A 16,830-nucleotide genomic window follows, 5' to 3' on the forward strand; every position below is an offset into this window, starting at 1 on the left:
ATAGCAAAAAGTAATAATATGCTTCTTAGTCTTCAATATTACAAATGGAGATTACATAATCTCATGGATTAAACTTCAGTGAGTAATTACCAGCCATCTTAAAAATGATTCAGCAAAAATGTTATTTCTTTGTCTTTTAATATGTCAGCACTGAAATTTCTGTGCAATTTCTGTGAGTAGTAAATTCAGCTCATACTTGGACAATTTAAGACTCTAGGGCACTCACAGCTGGTGGAATATTGAGTGTGCCTGTACCTGAGCTGCTTCAGCAGCAGTCCATGCAAACATAGCAATGTCTGCAGCAAGGACAGGTTTGTGTTAAAATGCTAAATCACTGTATTGACCAGTAGAAATGTAGGCATCCGTTCCCTTCTGCAAGTTCCTCTGTGGTTATATTAACTTCCCCAAGAGAGTTGAAGTGATAGTTGAGGAGAGCTGTCTTTTTAAATCACTGTGCAAAAATTATGTGCTTATCAGCATCCAGTCACTGCATTTGAAAGAACACATTTTTCACAAAGTTTCTAGCTCATCAGTCTTCATGTTACCATATTTCTGGGTGTGGGCTTTTAAGTCTCCAGAATTCAGACTGGTGCAGAATTGTTTTCTTTGTTTCCAGAACAGACAATAATCTTGAACTTCAAAATTAAACTTTAAAGAAATAATTTTTGTTGTTATAAATACCATTTTGAACACTCCACCCTGTTGTCATTGTTACTGAAAAGGATATGTACCAGCTTAATATCATAGCTTATTGTGGTTGACCAGTGATTCCTAGTTAGGGTTCTTAAAGTACATTCTTTTCTTCAAATGTAACAAATGTAAATAATATGCTTCCCTGGAGCATAGGATATTATTTCTAAGGGAGGGGGGAAAGGTATATTAAAAAAATATTAGTTGTAACTGAGCTTCCTGTTTGTGCTGTATTTTGTCCCAGTAAGTACTATTCAAAAATGTGTAACATACTTCAAAATTCAAGCCCCAAACTCTTCATGGTTTTGATTTGGGTTTTTTTGGTTGGTTTTTTTTTCCTCTTTGCAATCATTATTTGAAATATGGTTGTAACATTTACCATCAGAGTTGTCAGCTAGAAACCTGTTGGTTTTAAGTGAAATGTCTGGACTGATTTCCATTTAATTGAAGAATAGCCAAATTCTGGGTGTTTGGGGGGGAAATGTAGAAATGCTGGTATTGTGAGCTACCCTGGAAAGTTCATTGCAGAAGCACCTGGGCAGATGTTTTCTCAGTTCTCTGTCTGTCTTTCTACTGTCTTTCCCAGTGCTCCATGAAGGGCTGTTCAGCACAGGCACTTTAGCCATACAGGTTCTATGTGCTGTTGCACCCAAGTAAAGAAGCCCTTCTAGAGCTCAGCTCCAGGAAATGACATCAGAAATTATTTCCCATTTTTTAAATATTTTTAACAGACTCTCCTGCTCATCTGTTAATAGTGGTGCTCAGGACAGGTTCCCAGAGCATGAACAACCTCTGTCCCATTCTCAAGTAATTAAGTTAATGCAGCAAAAACTGAAAATGCCTTCAGTATGTTACTGCTGTACATCTTCTCGCAGTACGTCATTGGAAAGGCAGTATTCAAGCAACGATATTGAATATTCATTTGTATTTTAAAAATATAGTAATTTATACACAGGTGGGTTTTTCCCTGGCATTTTAGTGCTTGGTTTTTCACATTTCTTCTTTTAGAAAGGAAGAAAAAATGTTTTTTGTAATAGCAGGTAAAGTTCACCTTTTAATCCCTTGAAGTAGGATGTGTAAGTTGCATAGAAGGCTTGGGAAAGAAACTGGACCATCTCTTGTGCTCATTGATTTCTTTTGTTACTTAACCATTTTCCTCTTCTGAAATCTGTATAATGCTTTCTTAGCTCACAGATTTGTTGAGAGAGAATTCTTTTTCATGAAGCTTTTTAGAAGAGTCTCAGGAGTTGTGCTACACTTAAATATCCTTAAGTTTGAGCCTCATCTGTGTTCCCAGAATCAGCTACATTGGTTGATATTAAAGTCACAGTAATAAGTATTTATCCTACTTAGTGAATGAAAAGTTTAAAAAGAACTGTAGAAAGTTAAAATAGAAAAGTTTTTTGACTTGAGGAAAGTAACTCCTCACTTGGAAATTACGTGAATCTTTTCCTATAAGTTGGTGGAGCAGGCCCAGCTGTGGCAGTGCAGACAGGTCAAGGAAGCAGCATATTGAAAGAAAATTCCACTCCTGAAAGGAAAGAACAAAGTTTATTTGAAATGATGGGACTGCTATGTCAGCAGAAAAACATCTTCTGTCGACATAAGCTGTGTGTCTGCCAGCAGGCGCTCTCAGCGCGGTTATGCCAGCGTAGTTGTTGTGACAAAGGCTCTACAAGAGAATTTAAATTTTGATTGTAGTTGCATTACAGTTAAGTAAGAGAGATTTTGATTTTGATTTCTTCTCTCCCCCCCACCCCCCCCCATTAAATTAATTTGAGGTTTATGGTTCTCATTGTATAAATCAATACCTGGAATTGCAGTGGAAGTACTTGCGATTGAAACGGAACCGGCTTGCTGCTTATTGATGTTCAGTGTGGAACCAAAGCTGAGTGCAGACAGAGCTCGCTCACATTTCTTTATCTGCTTTTCTTTGACAGTGGGGAGCTGCTAACTACTGGTTTGTGTAGCCTTGAGTGCCACTGTCAGCTCAGAGTAATTTCTCATCCTGTGCCACCTCATTCTGTGTGATTTTAGGCTGTATGTTCCTGTATGGCAAAATCCTCTTCCGACACTGTGGGCAGACGGGAGGAGTAGGATTGGTGTAGTCTACTAATACACGCAAATCTACATGAATGTTGCGTTATCTAAAACTTCCCCTGTGCCCACCAGAAAAATTCCTGCTCCACAAGCACTAGATAATAGAAAGACTGTAAATATACATTGTTGAATTGGATGTTGGTTTTAGGCTTAGCAGAACCTTTTGAAAAAAATACTTCTCATAGTTACAATTACGTATTATTGAGGAAGTGCAATGGTGTTTCAGAGAACATCTAAGCAGGATTATTATGGGTTATAAAATGTTAGTCTTCTAGTTTTAAGATAAGTATGTTACAGAAGGATTTTAGTATTTCCTGCAATTGTTTATGAAACAGGAGTTTGTGGTTTAGTTTTGGCTGTCTTCTGTGTTTCACAGCAAATGGCCCTTTTAGTTTGAAGGTCCTTTGCAGAATGCTTTAAATTTTTTGGTTTGTCTTTTTTTCTTTCTCCAGAAATATAAATTAGCCATGTAGTACAGATTTCTGCTTCCTCACAGGAGTTCTGCAGAACTTCAGAAATCAACAGGAAAAATCCACTGGTGTGCAGATGCAATGGATAGCTGTGAAACAACATGGTGCTTGCTTTCTTCTTGCTAGGTGCCTTTTTTCATCAGTGGTGACAGTACTTAGAGAACTTTGTGATAAGCTCTTATTTCTGTCTTCTCTAAAACCAGCTTGTAAGAATTGCTTTCGGCATCAATTGGTAGCACTCCACAATTACTTGGAGTAACCTAAAGCATAATCTCTCCTCATGTCCTCTCCTCCCTACCTGTCACCTAACACTCTGTAAGACTGTAACTGTTATACCACTTCTCATTATGTCTTCTCATTAACTGCACTTACTTTATAAGGAATCTTATGAAGGAGGGTTTGAAAAAATGAGTGTTACACAACTCTCTTCTTTCTTTAAAACCTTGGTTTGGAAAAAATCTGCAGTTTGGTGGTGCTTGCCTCTATCACCTGTTATGCAATATTTAGTTGGTGGTTGGTGTCCGTTCTGTCCTCGGCTGTAACTATTCCAAGAAAGGTTTAACTGCTGCCTCTTGGATGATTTTTACAGTCTACATTCTTTTATAAAGTAGTCTTTTCTTTCTTCAGGATAAATTAGTGTCCTGACTGTCTTCAGTCCTTTATTTGACATGCCTTCAAAGTGACTTCATATGGTAAGAGTATTGCTTTTTCCACTAAGGAAACGAAAGACGCAACTGCCAAATTATACAATCTGGTTTGGGAAACACACCTTCTTATTTTCCTGAGAATTGCCTTATTAGGCTTTGTGTAACCAAAAAAAAAATCCAAACCAAACCCCCAGAAAAAGAATTCCTAAATCCAACAGACCCTTGATATTTGTTATAACTAAGTTAGTGGTCAGAGCTGGGTTTTTTGTAACTACAGATATTAAATGAAAAAGTTATTTACTCATCCTTATCATACAAGATGATGCTATTTCTAGAAGAAAGATAACTGCAACAGAATTGGTTTACAGCAGATATTTTAATCTAACAGACAATTAATTAAATAAATCTTAATGAGGTTAAACCACACAAATGGACTATCTCTTTTACTGGGTTCAGTAATATCTTGCATGAGTCTAGTTCAGATAGTTGCCTGTCTCTAGTCACATGCGTTTAGTTTAATGGAATTGAAAAATAATGCTTTCTTAAACATCTATGTTAGGTCTTTATATAGTAATTTTCTTTTTTGCCTGTTAATATATTCAGAATGGCGTGTGAATGTTGTTTCAGAGTAAGTTGATGGAGAAGACTTTTGGGGATTTGAACATATCAGTAGGCACTGACAGAATATTTAGGCACTTGGAAAATTTGGTCTGGTTGGCCTTAAAAGCTTTGCAAAGCCCACTGCTTTCAGTGGACCGTATCCTTCAAGAAGCTGGAGTACAGAGCAATACCAGACTGTATCCTGTAGCTTTTCTGTTGTAAAACTGCCACACCATACAGGGATGCATATAGAATCAGTTGTAGCATTGGTCTTTCTGTCAGTAGTACTGGTGCAGCTCAGGCTTCAATTACTCAGAAAGCCAAAAGTATCAAAAGCATTTTTGTACCAGCTCCAACATCAAGGGCCTTCTTACTCTCTGTGGTGACATTGGCTGGTGCACATGAGAATACTGGCATGTTTGCCACTTAATTCTTGTGGACCACAGGGAAGAAAATCTGCTAAACAAGTATCAGAGGTTCTTCTCTACTAAATGCCACTGCTTTATGGTGGTGAACACTTACTTGGCTTTAACTGATCCAGTGCAGTTGCTTCCCAGAAGGCTGGATGATGTTAGTAATTTTGGAGCACTTCCCTGTCTCAAGATCAGCTGGCAGAAATGAGAGTTATTTCCTTGGATGACTGAGTTCTGTGCTCAAAGAGAATTTTCTTTTGTAGTCTATTGTTTTTAAATAACTAAGGGTTAGGTCACATTAGTAGGTTGCAGTAGTCACAGTAATAGATTTAGGAAGATGAAGTAAGTTTTTTGCTTTAGTGTGTGCAAATATGCCAGCAGACTTTTAGAAAATCATCTTGGAATTCGAAGAATAATATAAATGTAATGGAACCAAATCTTTTTAAATGTTGTATTTATATTGGATTATTTATTTTTCTGTCATTAAAAATGTCTATTAGATATCTATTTTGTCAGTGATTTTAAGATTATCAAAACCTGTTATATTTAAATACATTGCAGATAGCCTCAAATACTGGTAGTATTAAATTTTTCCTTAATTTTTCATACCATTTTTGTAGGGCACTTCGTTCTGCATTGTCATTTGTGAATAACTTCATGTAAAACCAACAGAGCTTATAGTCTTTGCTTTTCATATATAACTCAGTTGCTTTAAAAAGTCACTGCTCTTAGTGTGGTGCATGGATCAGTTCTTTTTACCATCACATTACGACCTCATTTTAAAAATACTAGTTCATCTAGCAAAATAAATATACTGGAATTGGCACGTTTCAAGCATTATTTCCGCCTCTGCATTTTCTGCAAATGTGAAAAATGTGGGGTGGTTTATTTAAGATTCTCTAGCCTTTCTCAGGAAGCAATTCTCTTCACATTTGTGTAGTACGTGGTATACATGAGACAGGAATTAAGGATACAAATCCCTGGCTGAACTGCTGGCCTTGGCATGAGTTGGAACAGACCCCAAGCTGGCTTTAGCCTATGCCAGCAGAAGATTGACAGTAGAATTCATTACTCCTCTCTAGCTCGCAGCAGCTGGCACAAAAGCAGCTCTGCCATCTTTACAAAAGCAGGGAGCTAGCTTACAATAGTCATTCTTCACTGCACAACTGTAGTCAAGCTCTGGCAACTTTGTACTGTTCAAGGGGAAATAGAATTTGGTCTGTAGTGCGTTTCTTAAACACAGCGTTCCTGTGTATTAATACTTGCTGCTGTTTTTTCCCAGAGTGTTGGGTTTTGTTTTGTGGGGTTTTTTATTAAAACTTCATCTTTTCTTACTGAATACTTTGTTACGTTTTCTTGTAGGTCATTTCAGGCTTTCTAGTTTTGTTACTGCAGCCATTTCAGTGTCATTTTTCACTTGCTCCTTCTTTATCTGAACATCAGTCTCTGTGCTGACAAAAAGTGATGCAGAGCAACAGATGCCAGGATATGCAGCTTTTACTGTAAAAAATAGTCACTTTTCCTTCCTATCTACTTACAGTTTTCATTGAAGTCCTGTATTACACAACATAAATGGAAAGCAGAAAGCTAGTCATTGCTGAGCATAAGAAGTATGTACGGTCTGAATCTGTAGCATGCATAGCTAAATGTTTATGATGGCTGACTACAATTGCTTGACCTTTGAGAAGATTTTTGGGATGATTCCAAAAAAACCCAGAATTTGTCCATCTTACTATCTTGAGCAATCATTCTTTTTTTTTTTCTTGAAAGGGATTCCTTTATGAACCAGTAGGCGCCTGTTTTTTAAAGTAACAATCCAGTGTTTTGTAACCCATGCTGAATTCTTTTGGATGAACTGTTTTATAATTAATGGTATTGCATTAGGGTTTCTGGAGTGTCCCAGCTAGAGAGTCGCTGACTGAGACATCTATTGCACAAAGATTTATTTGAAATTATAGCCTCCGCTCCAAAATTCTGCAGTCTATGTTGGAGCAAGTTAGATCCAGACCACTCACAGAGGAGGAATATGTAAGTAAAGAGAGGAGGATGAGATAACAATAAAAGTGTTAGTATTGGCTTCAGCCAGTGATTTGTCGTGTCTAGTCATCTAGTGGTGTTCTGTAAGCACCACAGGCAGACCTGAAGACCTTCAGACCCTTCATGCTTGCAAAGCAGGTAGGCAGACCCCAAATTCTAAAACATAAAGAAAACTCTACACAGTAGCCTCTTTTCTGCATCCTAACAGGGCTTGAAGCATGGGAGCAGCATACACAGCATATGCACAGGCAGATTTTCTCTCCTCTCTCTGAAGAAGTGTACATCTAGGAAAGGCTGTTTCAAGAATAAATCTTGCCGTTTGCTCCAGCCTGCCATCTCTCCTAGGGAGCAGAGAGGAACTTGCCTGTATGTATGTACTATGTAACATATGCATAGTATGGGAAATGCCTTCACGGAAGTCCATGTACTGTGTAGCATGCACATATAAGGCAGACTTGAAGGCAAGAAGACTTCATGAAGTCTAAGAAAAGATTGCAGTTGGAAAAACCCTGTTGAATAATCTGTTGCCCCTTGGCAACAGATGGGGAAGGAGCTGGTAAAAATGGGCTGTAGAGCAGAAATAATATTGAAACCATTTGTCCTATTCCAGTCTAGCATAAGTGTTGTGAGATGTATCGAGGGGTTTAATTCAACTGTATCTGTCTGGGTTGCTGTTAAAATATTTTTTTGAAGGAAAAAGAGGATTTGCTGCTAGTTTCTTGGAAGAAAAAGATACAGTGAGATGCTGACTTAAAGTTAGTAGAGTTTCTCAATTTTGGGGACCTGGCAGCGTGGAGAGGCTGGAGTAAGAGGCTTCTAGGAACAAAGATACAAACTCGTTCGTGTTTGAGGGCAGTTGAAGCGATGGGCTGAACTTGGAAGCTGCAGCACTGTGAAACATGGCAGCGTAGCCATCAGCGTTTTCACAAAGGCGGAGTGGAGGAGAACCTCTTCATGTTCCAGTCAGGAAGGAGAAAACTTGTTATTTCCTGCTGATGCTGCCAAAGGGGAATCCCTCTGTTTTTTCTCTTTGTTGACGGAAATGAGCTAAGGCTGATTGTTTCGACCTTGCCAAGGAGGGAATGGACCTTCCTGCTTGTTTGCCAAGAAAATAATTTGTTTTCTTTATTTCATAGCTTTTCCTTTTCATCGTAAAGCACTAGTAACCCCTTATTGGAAGGTTTATGGCACTGTGATTCCCATGCAAATAAGTATAAATTTGTGGATAAGTTTCCACCATTTAGTACAGAGTGTTAGAGGTATTCAGGCTATCTCCATATGAGCTAATTTTGAAGTTAGAATTTGCTATCTAGGGATCCAAAATTACAGAAGTATCAATTCTTCCTGTTCTGAAGTGGAGGTTCATTAGGTTAACCTAAGTGTAATACGAAAAGTATTGCCAATTTACAAGGACTGATTTCTCATCAGTTTTATATTTCTGTTTATTTTATCAATGCACTGCTTACTTATGTTAATTTAAGTTTTCAAATGAGATTTGACCTATTAGTTTTCTGAACTTGATGTATTAAGAGTTATTCGTTGCATCCTTTGGTATTCCTTGGTACACCCCCCACCTCTAAAATTAATTACAGTAATGTTTCATGAGGCTGTGTAACAAGTACTGTAATTAAAGTAGACTTATGGCATTCACTTTTTCTCCGTGATCATGCCAGTATTTTATTAATGGTACAAGTTACATATTTTGACTTCCCTGCATTTTTGGGGAACCACCCACAGCTTTCACTTGTACTAAAGATACCACTAATATCTTTTCAGTTTTTGAAACTTCAGGCATTCATCTTCAGTAGTCAACCCACTCTCTTTTTAATAACTTTTCCCTTGTGAAATTTCATATTCCCTTTAGGCCTTCTGGCTATCATTAACTCATTAGGCTGTTTTGTTTCTTTATCTCAGCCATATAGTAGCCTTACATGATTGTGGTATAACCTTTTTCAGTATGTCTGCTCTGTACCACTTAAAGATTTGTAAACCTTGAGCTTTTGAGCAGTTTGTAAAGCTGCCTGGCTTCGCAAAGTAAGTAAATTCCTGTATGTGTAAAGGACTATTGCCGTGATGCATTTGAATTATAGCATCTTTACTTGCTGCTGGATTTTGTTACTTCTTTTGACTATGTCTTATGAAATAGGGAAAGTATTTGCTTTCTTGAAATTCAGTATCGCTTTACTTCTGTATTCTTTGAACCAAATTCTACTGAATCCAAGAAACTCACATTTGCTAGTTTCACATTTTCCTTCTGTTTTGCCGTACTTTCTCCCATAACTAAAAGATGCAGAATGGTTTGTAGTTCAGTTAGTCTTTACATCGTGCATCCTGAATCCTTTTACCACATCACATTTAATGCTCAGTCCACTAAATTGTTGCAGCAGATGCCTTATCTGCTTTGTGGGGTTTGCCATCAATTGATACATTTTTCAGTGATTGTCATTAAACAACTTTTACTGTGTGTTTCTCTGTGCAATTGCCTTATTCTCAAGAGGTTTGAACACGGACAGCCTTTGTGCGCTTATCTCTTCTTTCCATTAAATGTTTTGTATATTTTCTAGGGTAAAAGTGAACAAACCATTAAATCTTTCTGGACATCTACTATTGTGCTATGTAATAATAGCACATAATATAGGCGATAATTTAGGCGACAGTTGGTGTTCCTGCTGGCTTCACCTGGGTATTACTTTTTTTTTCTTCAGGATGTTTTAACTTCCTGAAATACTTTTCTAAGAAGAGCGGTTTTGTGGTTTGGTTTGGTTTGTTGGTTTTTTGGGTTTTTTTTCCCCGTTTTACACTTTAGTTTTCAGCAGTTCTTCGATTTCCCTAGTGGAGGGGCCTCTTATGGCCTATAAAAGAGAGGAGATCACGGATTCTTACAGCTTGTCTTAATACGGTCTTTGTTTGAGAATGATCTATGGCCGAAATATGGCAAGGAAAAGGAACAGCTTCATGGTTTTCTTGTTATTTGGAAGTGCCTTTATGTATTCTGTGTATGTAGGTATAGTTAGGAGATGGTGATAATGTCTGAGATGCTTTCCTGGTATGCTGGCAACTTTTCGTCCTGTGCTTTTTTATCTGGTTCCTAGCAGGACTTGTGGGCCAAATGGTTGATAAGAGAAGGTTTCTTGTCCTAATTTTCCTTTTTTCTGAAAAAGGACCTCTGTGATGGAAGCGTTGCTTAAGATGGGGATCTGACTTGAAAAGGGATTGGCCAGGCCTCTGGTCTGTATTGGTATAGGTTGAGCTATGTAGGTGTCAACAGTATGGAGGAGAGGTTAGCGAACATTTGTTGAGGCAAATTATAGAGGCCCTAGAGCGGAAGAAAAACCATAGACCAAGGAGGAGCTAGCAGGTTTTAAAATATTTTTGTTAACTGCAGTATAATTTTTTTCATATTAAAATATTAACTTGAATATCCTCCTTCCTTAAAAGAGTGTTCAAGCAGAGTAGTCTTTCATATTGTTCAGCTGTTGATAAGAATTAATTACAAGGGAAGTATTATGGCAAGTCATTTCCTTTTTTTGTTTCTAAGGTCTCTGCTTTTTTGCTCGTTGAATTTTCTAATTCTTTTTCACACCTATGGACTAACAAAATTCACTGTGTTCCAGATTTTTAGAATGTCGGGATTCTAGTGACAAAGTTAAATATAAAAATTGCACATTATTTCAATACATTGTGTTTACTTTCTGCCATATAACTTTCCTTTCCTACCTAATTCAAGAGTGCATTTCACTACTTCCATGTTCACCAAATCATAACCACACGAAGAGGTTATTCACCACTTAGGAATGAAAGTCCATCTGTTAGTTATTATCTTTGCTGTGCTGCAGCACTTCAGAATGAGTGCTTGGGAGAGACTTCAAATGCTGTGCCCAGTTGTTGCTCTCTTCTAGTTAAATGCAGATACCTAGGAAATGCTACCCTTTTTTCTTTGGGGGAAAAAAAAAAATCTTCGTTTTTCCCATAAGTTAGCAGAAGTTTGATTGTGGATTTTTAGGACTAGGCCCAAAATAGATAGCATGATTTATTGTACCTGAATTATGCCAAGTAAATACCTCGATGTTTCCACTCAGTTCTAGGAAGAAAAATCATCTTTGTTTAAAATATGTGCAGGGTTTTAGTTGATCTCTCTCACAGGAAAATTATGAACGTCATTATACAAATATGCATTTTAGTAATATTTACAATTATTTAGATGGTTAAAAGTTTTTTGTTCTCTTTTCAGTGTCTAGAAGACTAAACTAGGGAAATAACATGGTTACAGTTTATCTTTAATTCCAGATTTTTCTTTATTATTATTAAAATCGAAGTTCCTGTAGATGACATTCAGGAAAACCTGATCAGCAGGGAATTTCCTGCTGTTTGAATTAATGGAGACGGGTTACACCACTGCGATGATAGCCACAGGCTCCATTTGAGGGGAGCTTGTTGTGATGCAGTGACCTAATATGGCATTCCTGCCTGTGGCAGACAGATTAGGAGACTGAATTGTTGAATTCCTGGAAGGTGGTGGAATGACTATAGATAGTGAAACTATCCTTTGCAGAAACTCATAGATGCTATCAGAAGTGCAGAGCCACATTAATTTCAGCATCTCGTGAAAGGTAACAAAGCCAGTCGTAGAGTGAATGTAACAGATTATATGGGAACTGATGTGGGATTGCTGAATCTTGTTAAATTTTCTCAATTGTCACAATTTTTGTAGGCTTTTAAACTGCCTGCTGGCAGGCGAATTTTATTTAATTTTTGTCTTTTAAAAAGCAGTTATTGTTATTTCATTCCAGCTAAAATCAAAAGCTGTTGTCTGCCAAGATTGTCTCTTTGTGGTCCTTACAAATGGAGTTGTCTTATTGAGAAGAAATCCAGGCCTATTTCTTGCTTCGTGCCATGGGCATAAAGCCTTGCTTGGGGCAAGAAAATAATCAAGAAAGTGTATTATTAGATGGTGGGTGTTGGACAAGGAAGCTGAGGGAATGTATGGAAGGGAGCGAGAAAATATGTGGTAAGTAAATACCAGGGAGGCAAGAAAATTGAGAAAGAAGGGTGCAAAGAGAAGTCCCACTGAATACAAGGATCGGGAAGCCGTAGCGCAGACAATTTGTATGAACTGGGTAGTGGGAGAAAAGAGAAAACAGAGGGAGGGTTTAAAAGAAAGATGTGAAGATGGGGCGTTAAGGCAATGGTTCTGTTAGGGTGGGCAGTTCATTTCGAGCCAGGCTTATCTTCCAATCCATCCTGTCACGAAGGGCTGAAGGAGCTTGTTTAGGATGAGAGCCTCAGTTAAGCTGGTTCCTGCAACTGGCCCTGGAGCATGGAAGAGTCCAAGTGAAAGGACAGACAGACTTACACTGGTTGTCATTCATTTTACTGGGTTGTCACTTGAAATGCACAGTGAAGGCAGGGCCTGAAGAAGGTTTCCGCTCGTTGTGGGTTCTTACTGAGCAGGCTTCACAATCCCAGTGATACAGGACAAGTAGGTAAGAATGGTGATAAAAGAATATCTGGTAATACCTGATTACCAGGTTCTCCCTGCTCCATCTCCCACCTGTTGAGACCACTTCCCTGCAAATACATAGGAGGACCTGCATTCCAGTTTTACCCTACGTCCTCAGCTCATCCTGGTGAATAATCAGTACAGGAAGTTACAAGACTTGTAAAAATGTCATTTCATTTTATTTTTCTTTTTTCTTCAAACAGGTCTAGCCTTTTCATAATTAAAAATTGAAATTGTGTGTGTATCTAGGCTTCTGGAAAAGCCTTACAGGGCAGTCTTCCTTTGCCCATAGGTCTGTGTTGTTCAGCCTCTGATGTATGACTTTGTTCTAGTTCTGGGATAAAATTGGGAAGGTTTTTATCATGACAAAGTCTTCCAGAGAGAACCTGAAAAATTAGTCTTGCTCAGGAGCCATCCTGTATTAGACTTTGGAATTGAGTGACAAGTATTAGTTTTCTTTTGAGATCTTTAAGCATGCACAGTCAAGGAAGAGGTTGGCAGGTGGATTAGCAGAAAACCTCAACTTGCATTTGTGTATAAAGTAGGGAATGTGGTAGACTGAGGTTTTTTGGATAGCATAGACAATAACAGCAAAGTTTAAAAAAGAGAAGCATTAAGCTTCTTTGTTATATTCTCCCCAAAGTTTACAGCCCACATTATGCACTAAAAATTTAGATGTTTTCTCTGTCACTGTCAACCAATAAAATTTACTTTAAAAACAAAAAAGATAAAGCTCTGACTTGGTGATCTAACACTTCAGTAATTTACTATCATAAAATAGTTTTAAGTACAAATGTTTTATCTTATGCCAAGCTGGACGCTAAAGATGTTTTGTCTAAAACATGAGATAATGGAAAGTGTATTGTGGCATGTGAATTACTTTAGCCTCTTGGTGGTAAATGTTTGCTTAACCAGAAAAGAATGTGTTGAGGTCCTTGCCAAAGGAAAGGTAGTGCCATACTTTGCATTTAGAGTACTGTAAATAAAGCAGTAAATATGTTTCTGTTCATGTGTGTTAATCCACAAGTTATGAATGCATTCATTCAATAAGAAATGTAATATACTGTTATCCCTTTTAAAGGGTTTCAGTAAGAAGAGGTCATAATTACTTTGGGTTGAGAGAAACATGAAACCAAATATTTTCATGATGATTGAAGTTGAATATGAGAGAGAAGTAGCTTTTGCTCAAACTAAGTTTCCCTTAAATCCCAAGAACTCAAATCCTGTTTTACCTTCAATATTCTTCTTGTGTGCTGACTCCTCTGATGTACTGTTCTTAATCACACATTACTGTAAATCATGAAGTATATAATTTCCTTCACCCATCCAGTGTTGTTTTTGGCAGAAGAAAACCCAACTGCATAATATGTTAACGATCAGAGAAGGCAGAGCAGCTATGGGAAATACTCCACTTATTGCCCACAGTGTATTTTGGTTTTGAACTTCATTTGCCTTTAACTGATACAATAGCTTACTAGTAATTTAATAATGCTGATTACAGAAAGAATTGCATAACTGAGATTGCAGTGTAATAATATCAGAGCATCTGTTGGATGCCGCAGTTATAGCAAGTGAAAGCAACAGCGTTTCTCTTACAGAAGGCTTTGAAATATCCCTTCCTTTTCCCCAAAATCCCACGTCCAGGTTTCCAGTTAAGAGACCTGGGACAGAATATTACAATTCTAGGAAATAATTGTGGAGACGATGCTCAGTTTACTTTTTATTATTGTGGCATCATGTGTTACATACCGGGCTTCACCCTCCAGGGTGAAGAGGAGCCCTTGTCTGGGAAAGGACTGCGCATCCGAGTCATGCGCCTCTTGTATGGTGCTGTAAGCAGAGATTTGCTTAGGCATAAATGGGGATATTGTACCAGCTTTTGGAAATTATTGCCCCCGTGTTCTGGGTTATCAGAGCCCTTACTTCTAGAAAAACAGAGCTCTAAGTGCTCCCAGTATACCTTTGCTGTAGTAGTTGTTCAGGTATGCTTTTTATTTCATCTTCCCAGTAGTTCACTGATAATTCCTAAGCAAACGTGATAAATAAGGTACACTACTAACCATGTAAATTAAACTTGTAGTGTTAAAGCCCGTAAGTAGAACATTAAGTGTTATTTTTAATTTAGAATCTGATTTTGGTAAATATATCCATTTTGATAACCCTATGTCCATATCCGATTTTGGTAAAGATATTCATTAAGAAGTCATAAAACATTTCAGCCCTTAGAGAAATTTGATTTTGATTCTCCTCTTGTTCTTATGCTTAGATGTTAGGAGAGTTTAAAAAAAATTTTGTAGTTGGATAATAAGACTGGATATGTAATTTGAATCATAAGATAGTTCTTCTGAACATGATATCATCTGAAAATCTTGTGAATTGCCAGAAAGCCTCCCCCTGCCCCCCCAAAAGTGTACGTTATGTCCTTGTTAGTATTAAAATCCAAAATAAACTTCTCTGTTATTTTTAAGGTACAATGAACTGGATGCCAGTAGAAGCCTCCTAGACAATTTGAAAGGCAAAGTAATAATTGAGTATCCAACATTATTTGTGGTTTTGAGAACATTGAAGAATGACATGGTGGTTCTTGGCCAAGGTAAGCATATATTTATTTCCTGTTATGCTATACTTAGGTATTTTATTTAAATAAATAATAATTAAGGATGCACCTATTAATAATGCCAGGAATGTGCAGTATGTCTTGTATTTCCCTCTGAATCTAAAAGATTGCTATAAAAAAGCTGTTATGAATGCTCTGTATTAAAACTGCTGGCTGATGGCTTACATCCATAAGCTGTATTGTATGTGTTTTTCCTAACTTTGTTTACTGGTGCTTGATTCTTTTTTTGTATATTTTTAGCCACTAAGGTAAAACAACTCTTCAAACTGGTGCTAAATTTTGTATGTAGCAAAGTTTGACAGAGTTGGTTATTTCTAAAACGTCATGCTGTCTGGGGAAGATAAGTTTTAAGCAAGCCTGCTAATCATACAAAGGAAACATTCTCCATTATTTCCTAGCATAACTCCTAACATTGGACAAATAATTCTGAATTACAGGATAGTTATTAGAAATCTTAATGGCAAAGTAGCTTTTCAGGTGGGTTAAAAGCACAGTGTTATCTTTTGAAAAGTACTTAGTTGAGGGAAAACTCTCATCTTGGAGTTAACTTAGAGGAGAGTCCAGGTCTAGCAGGAATTTGTATTTTAGTTTTGAAGTTAATTTCCATCTTTCTCCCCAGTATAAAGGCTTCATGTCCCAGCTTTGCTTTCTGCAGCTGCTGATAGAGGGAATCAGTTCCCTCGTCTCTTAGTCCCCCAGCTAGTCACCTTAGTTATCAAATTCCATACTTTCCAGTTATGAGCCAGTCTGTAATTTTTACAGATTTCAGGAGGAAAAGCTTTGAAATATGTTTGCAATGGCTGTTTCCCTGCGGCAATTCAATCATGGCTCTATATGTATATAATTTGACTGAATAAATATGAGACTGAGAATATTGTACCAGTGATACCAGACTTCCATGGATCTTGGCTGTTTTGGCTAGATGACACCAAGTGATCCATTGGAGCAATCTGCTCACAAAGAAACACCATGCAAATGTTTCTTGTGCTACGTACTGCAAGAGCTTCTGAGAGCGAGACACCACGCCAGGGGATGAGGTGGGAGTCTTGTCTGAGCAAGTAGGTCCACCGATATTCACCCTAGGAGTGCACATACATACACTGGAGTACAAGGAAACTAGGTACTTTCAGTTTATCCATTATTTCTTGATCTAGGTCCCTTGCTTTTCAGTAGTCAGCCCTACTGCTATGATGTAGATGTCAGGAGGGAGTTACAAGTGATTGACTCGTAAACCTAATCTGAATGGGGTGGTTGTCATTGTCTCCTGAGCTAGTAGGGAGGTTGTCCTTTTAAGGGTATAGATTCAAATAAGCATTGATGGAAAAACTGTATTTTGAGGTCGTGCTGCCGCAGCAACTAGCTGATTCTGTAAAAGGCAGAGTAGAAGGGCAAAGGGAAAAGAGAGCCAGTAATAGCTGGGGAAGTGCTGATAGCTCTGTCACAGGGCAGTGCAAGTGTGTGTCTTCAAGACAGTGACCTTCCTCTGCTGCAGGGATCATTCAGTTAGCAGTCATCCCTGAAGCTGGTATTCAGGGAATGCTGGCAGCTATTTCAGGTTTTGGGAACCATTAATTTTCTTAATCCGTTTGTTGTTTTTTTTTTTTTTAAACTGTTTCTATAGAATCTGTAAAAATCAAGTGCATAGCTCCCTGTTGAGGTGTCTTGGGAATAACATAGCAAAAGATTATAGCTAATGGCAAAAATAACATGATTTTCACAACTTTTATCATAATTTATTTTTGTACATCTTCTTAGT

General features: G+C 37.7%; 1 protein-coding gene across 1 annotated transcript in view; it reads left to right on the forward strand.

Annotated features, from left to right (window-relative positions):
• The window catches only part of ZNHIT6 (zinc finger HIT-type containing 6), a 34,260-nt gene that overhangs the window by 14,204 nt on the left and 3,226 nt on the right, over positions 1-16,830 (forward strand). Inside the window, exon 9 of the mRNA XM_075508468.1 lies at positions 14,926-15,050. Within this exon, the coding sequence (XP_075364583.1) occupies positions 14,926-15,050 (125 nt within the window). The remainder of the gene's footprint in view (positions 1-14,925; positions 15,051-16,830) is intronic.

This window comes from Mycteria americana, chromosome 7, assembly GCF_035582795.1.
Source record: "Mycteria americana isolate JAX WOST 10 ecotype Jacksonville Zoo and Gardens chromosome 7, USCA_MyAme_1.0, whole genome shotgun sequence".
Taxonomy (NCBI): Eukaryota; Metazoa; Chordata; class Aves; order Ciconiiformes; family Ciconiidae; genus Mycteria; species Mycteria americana.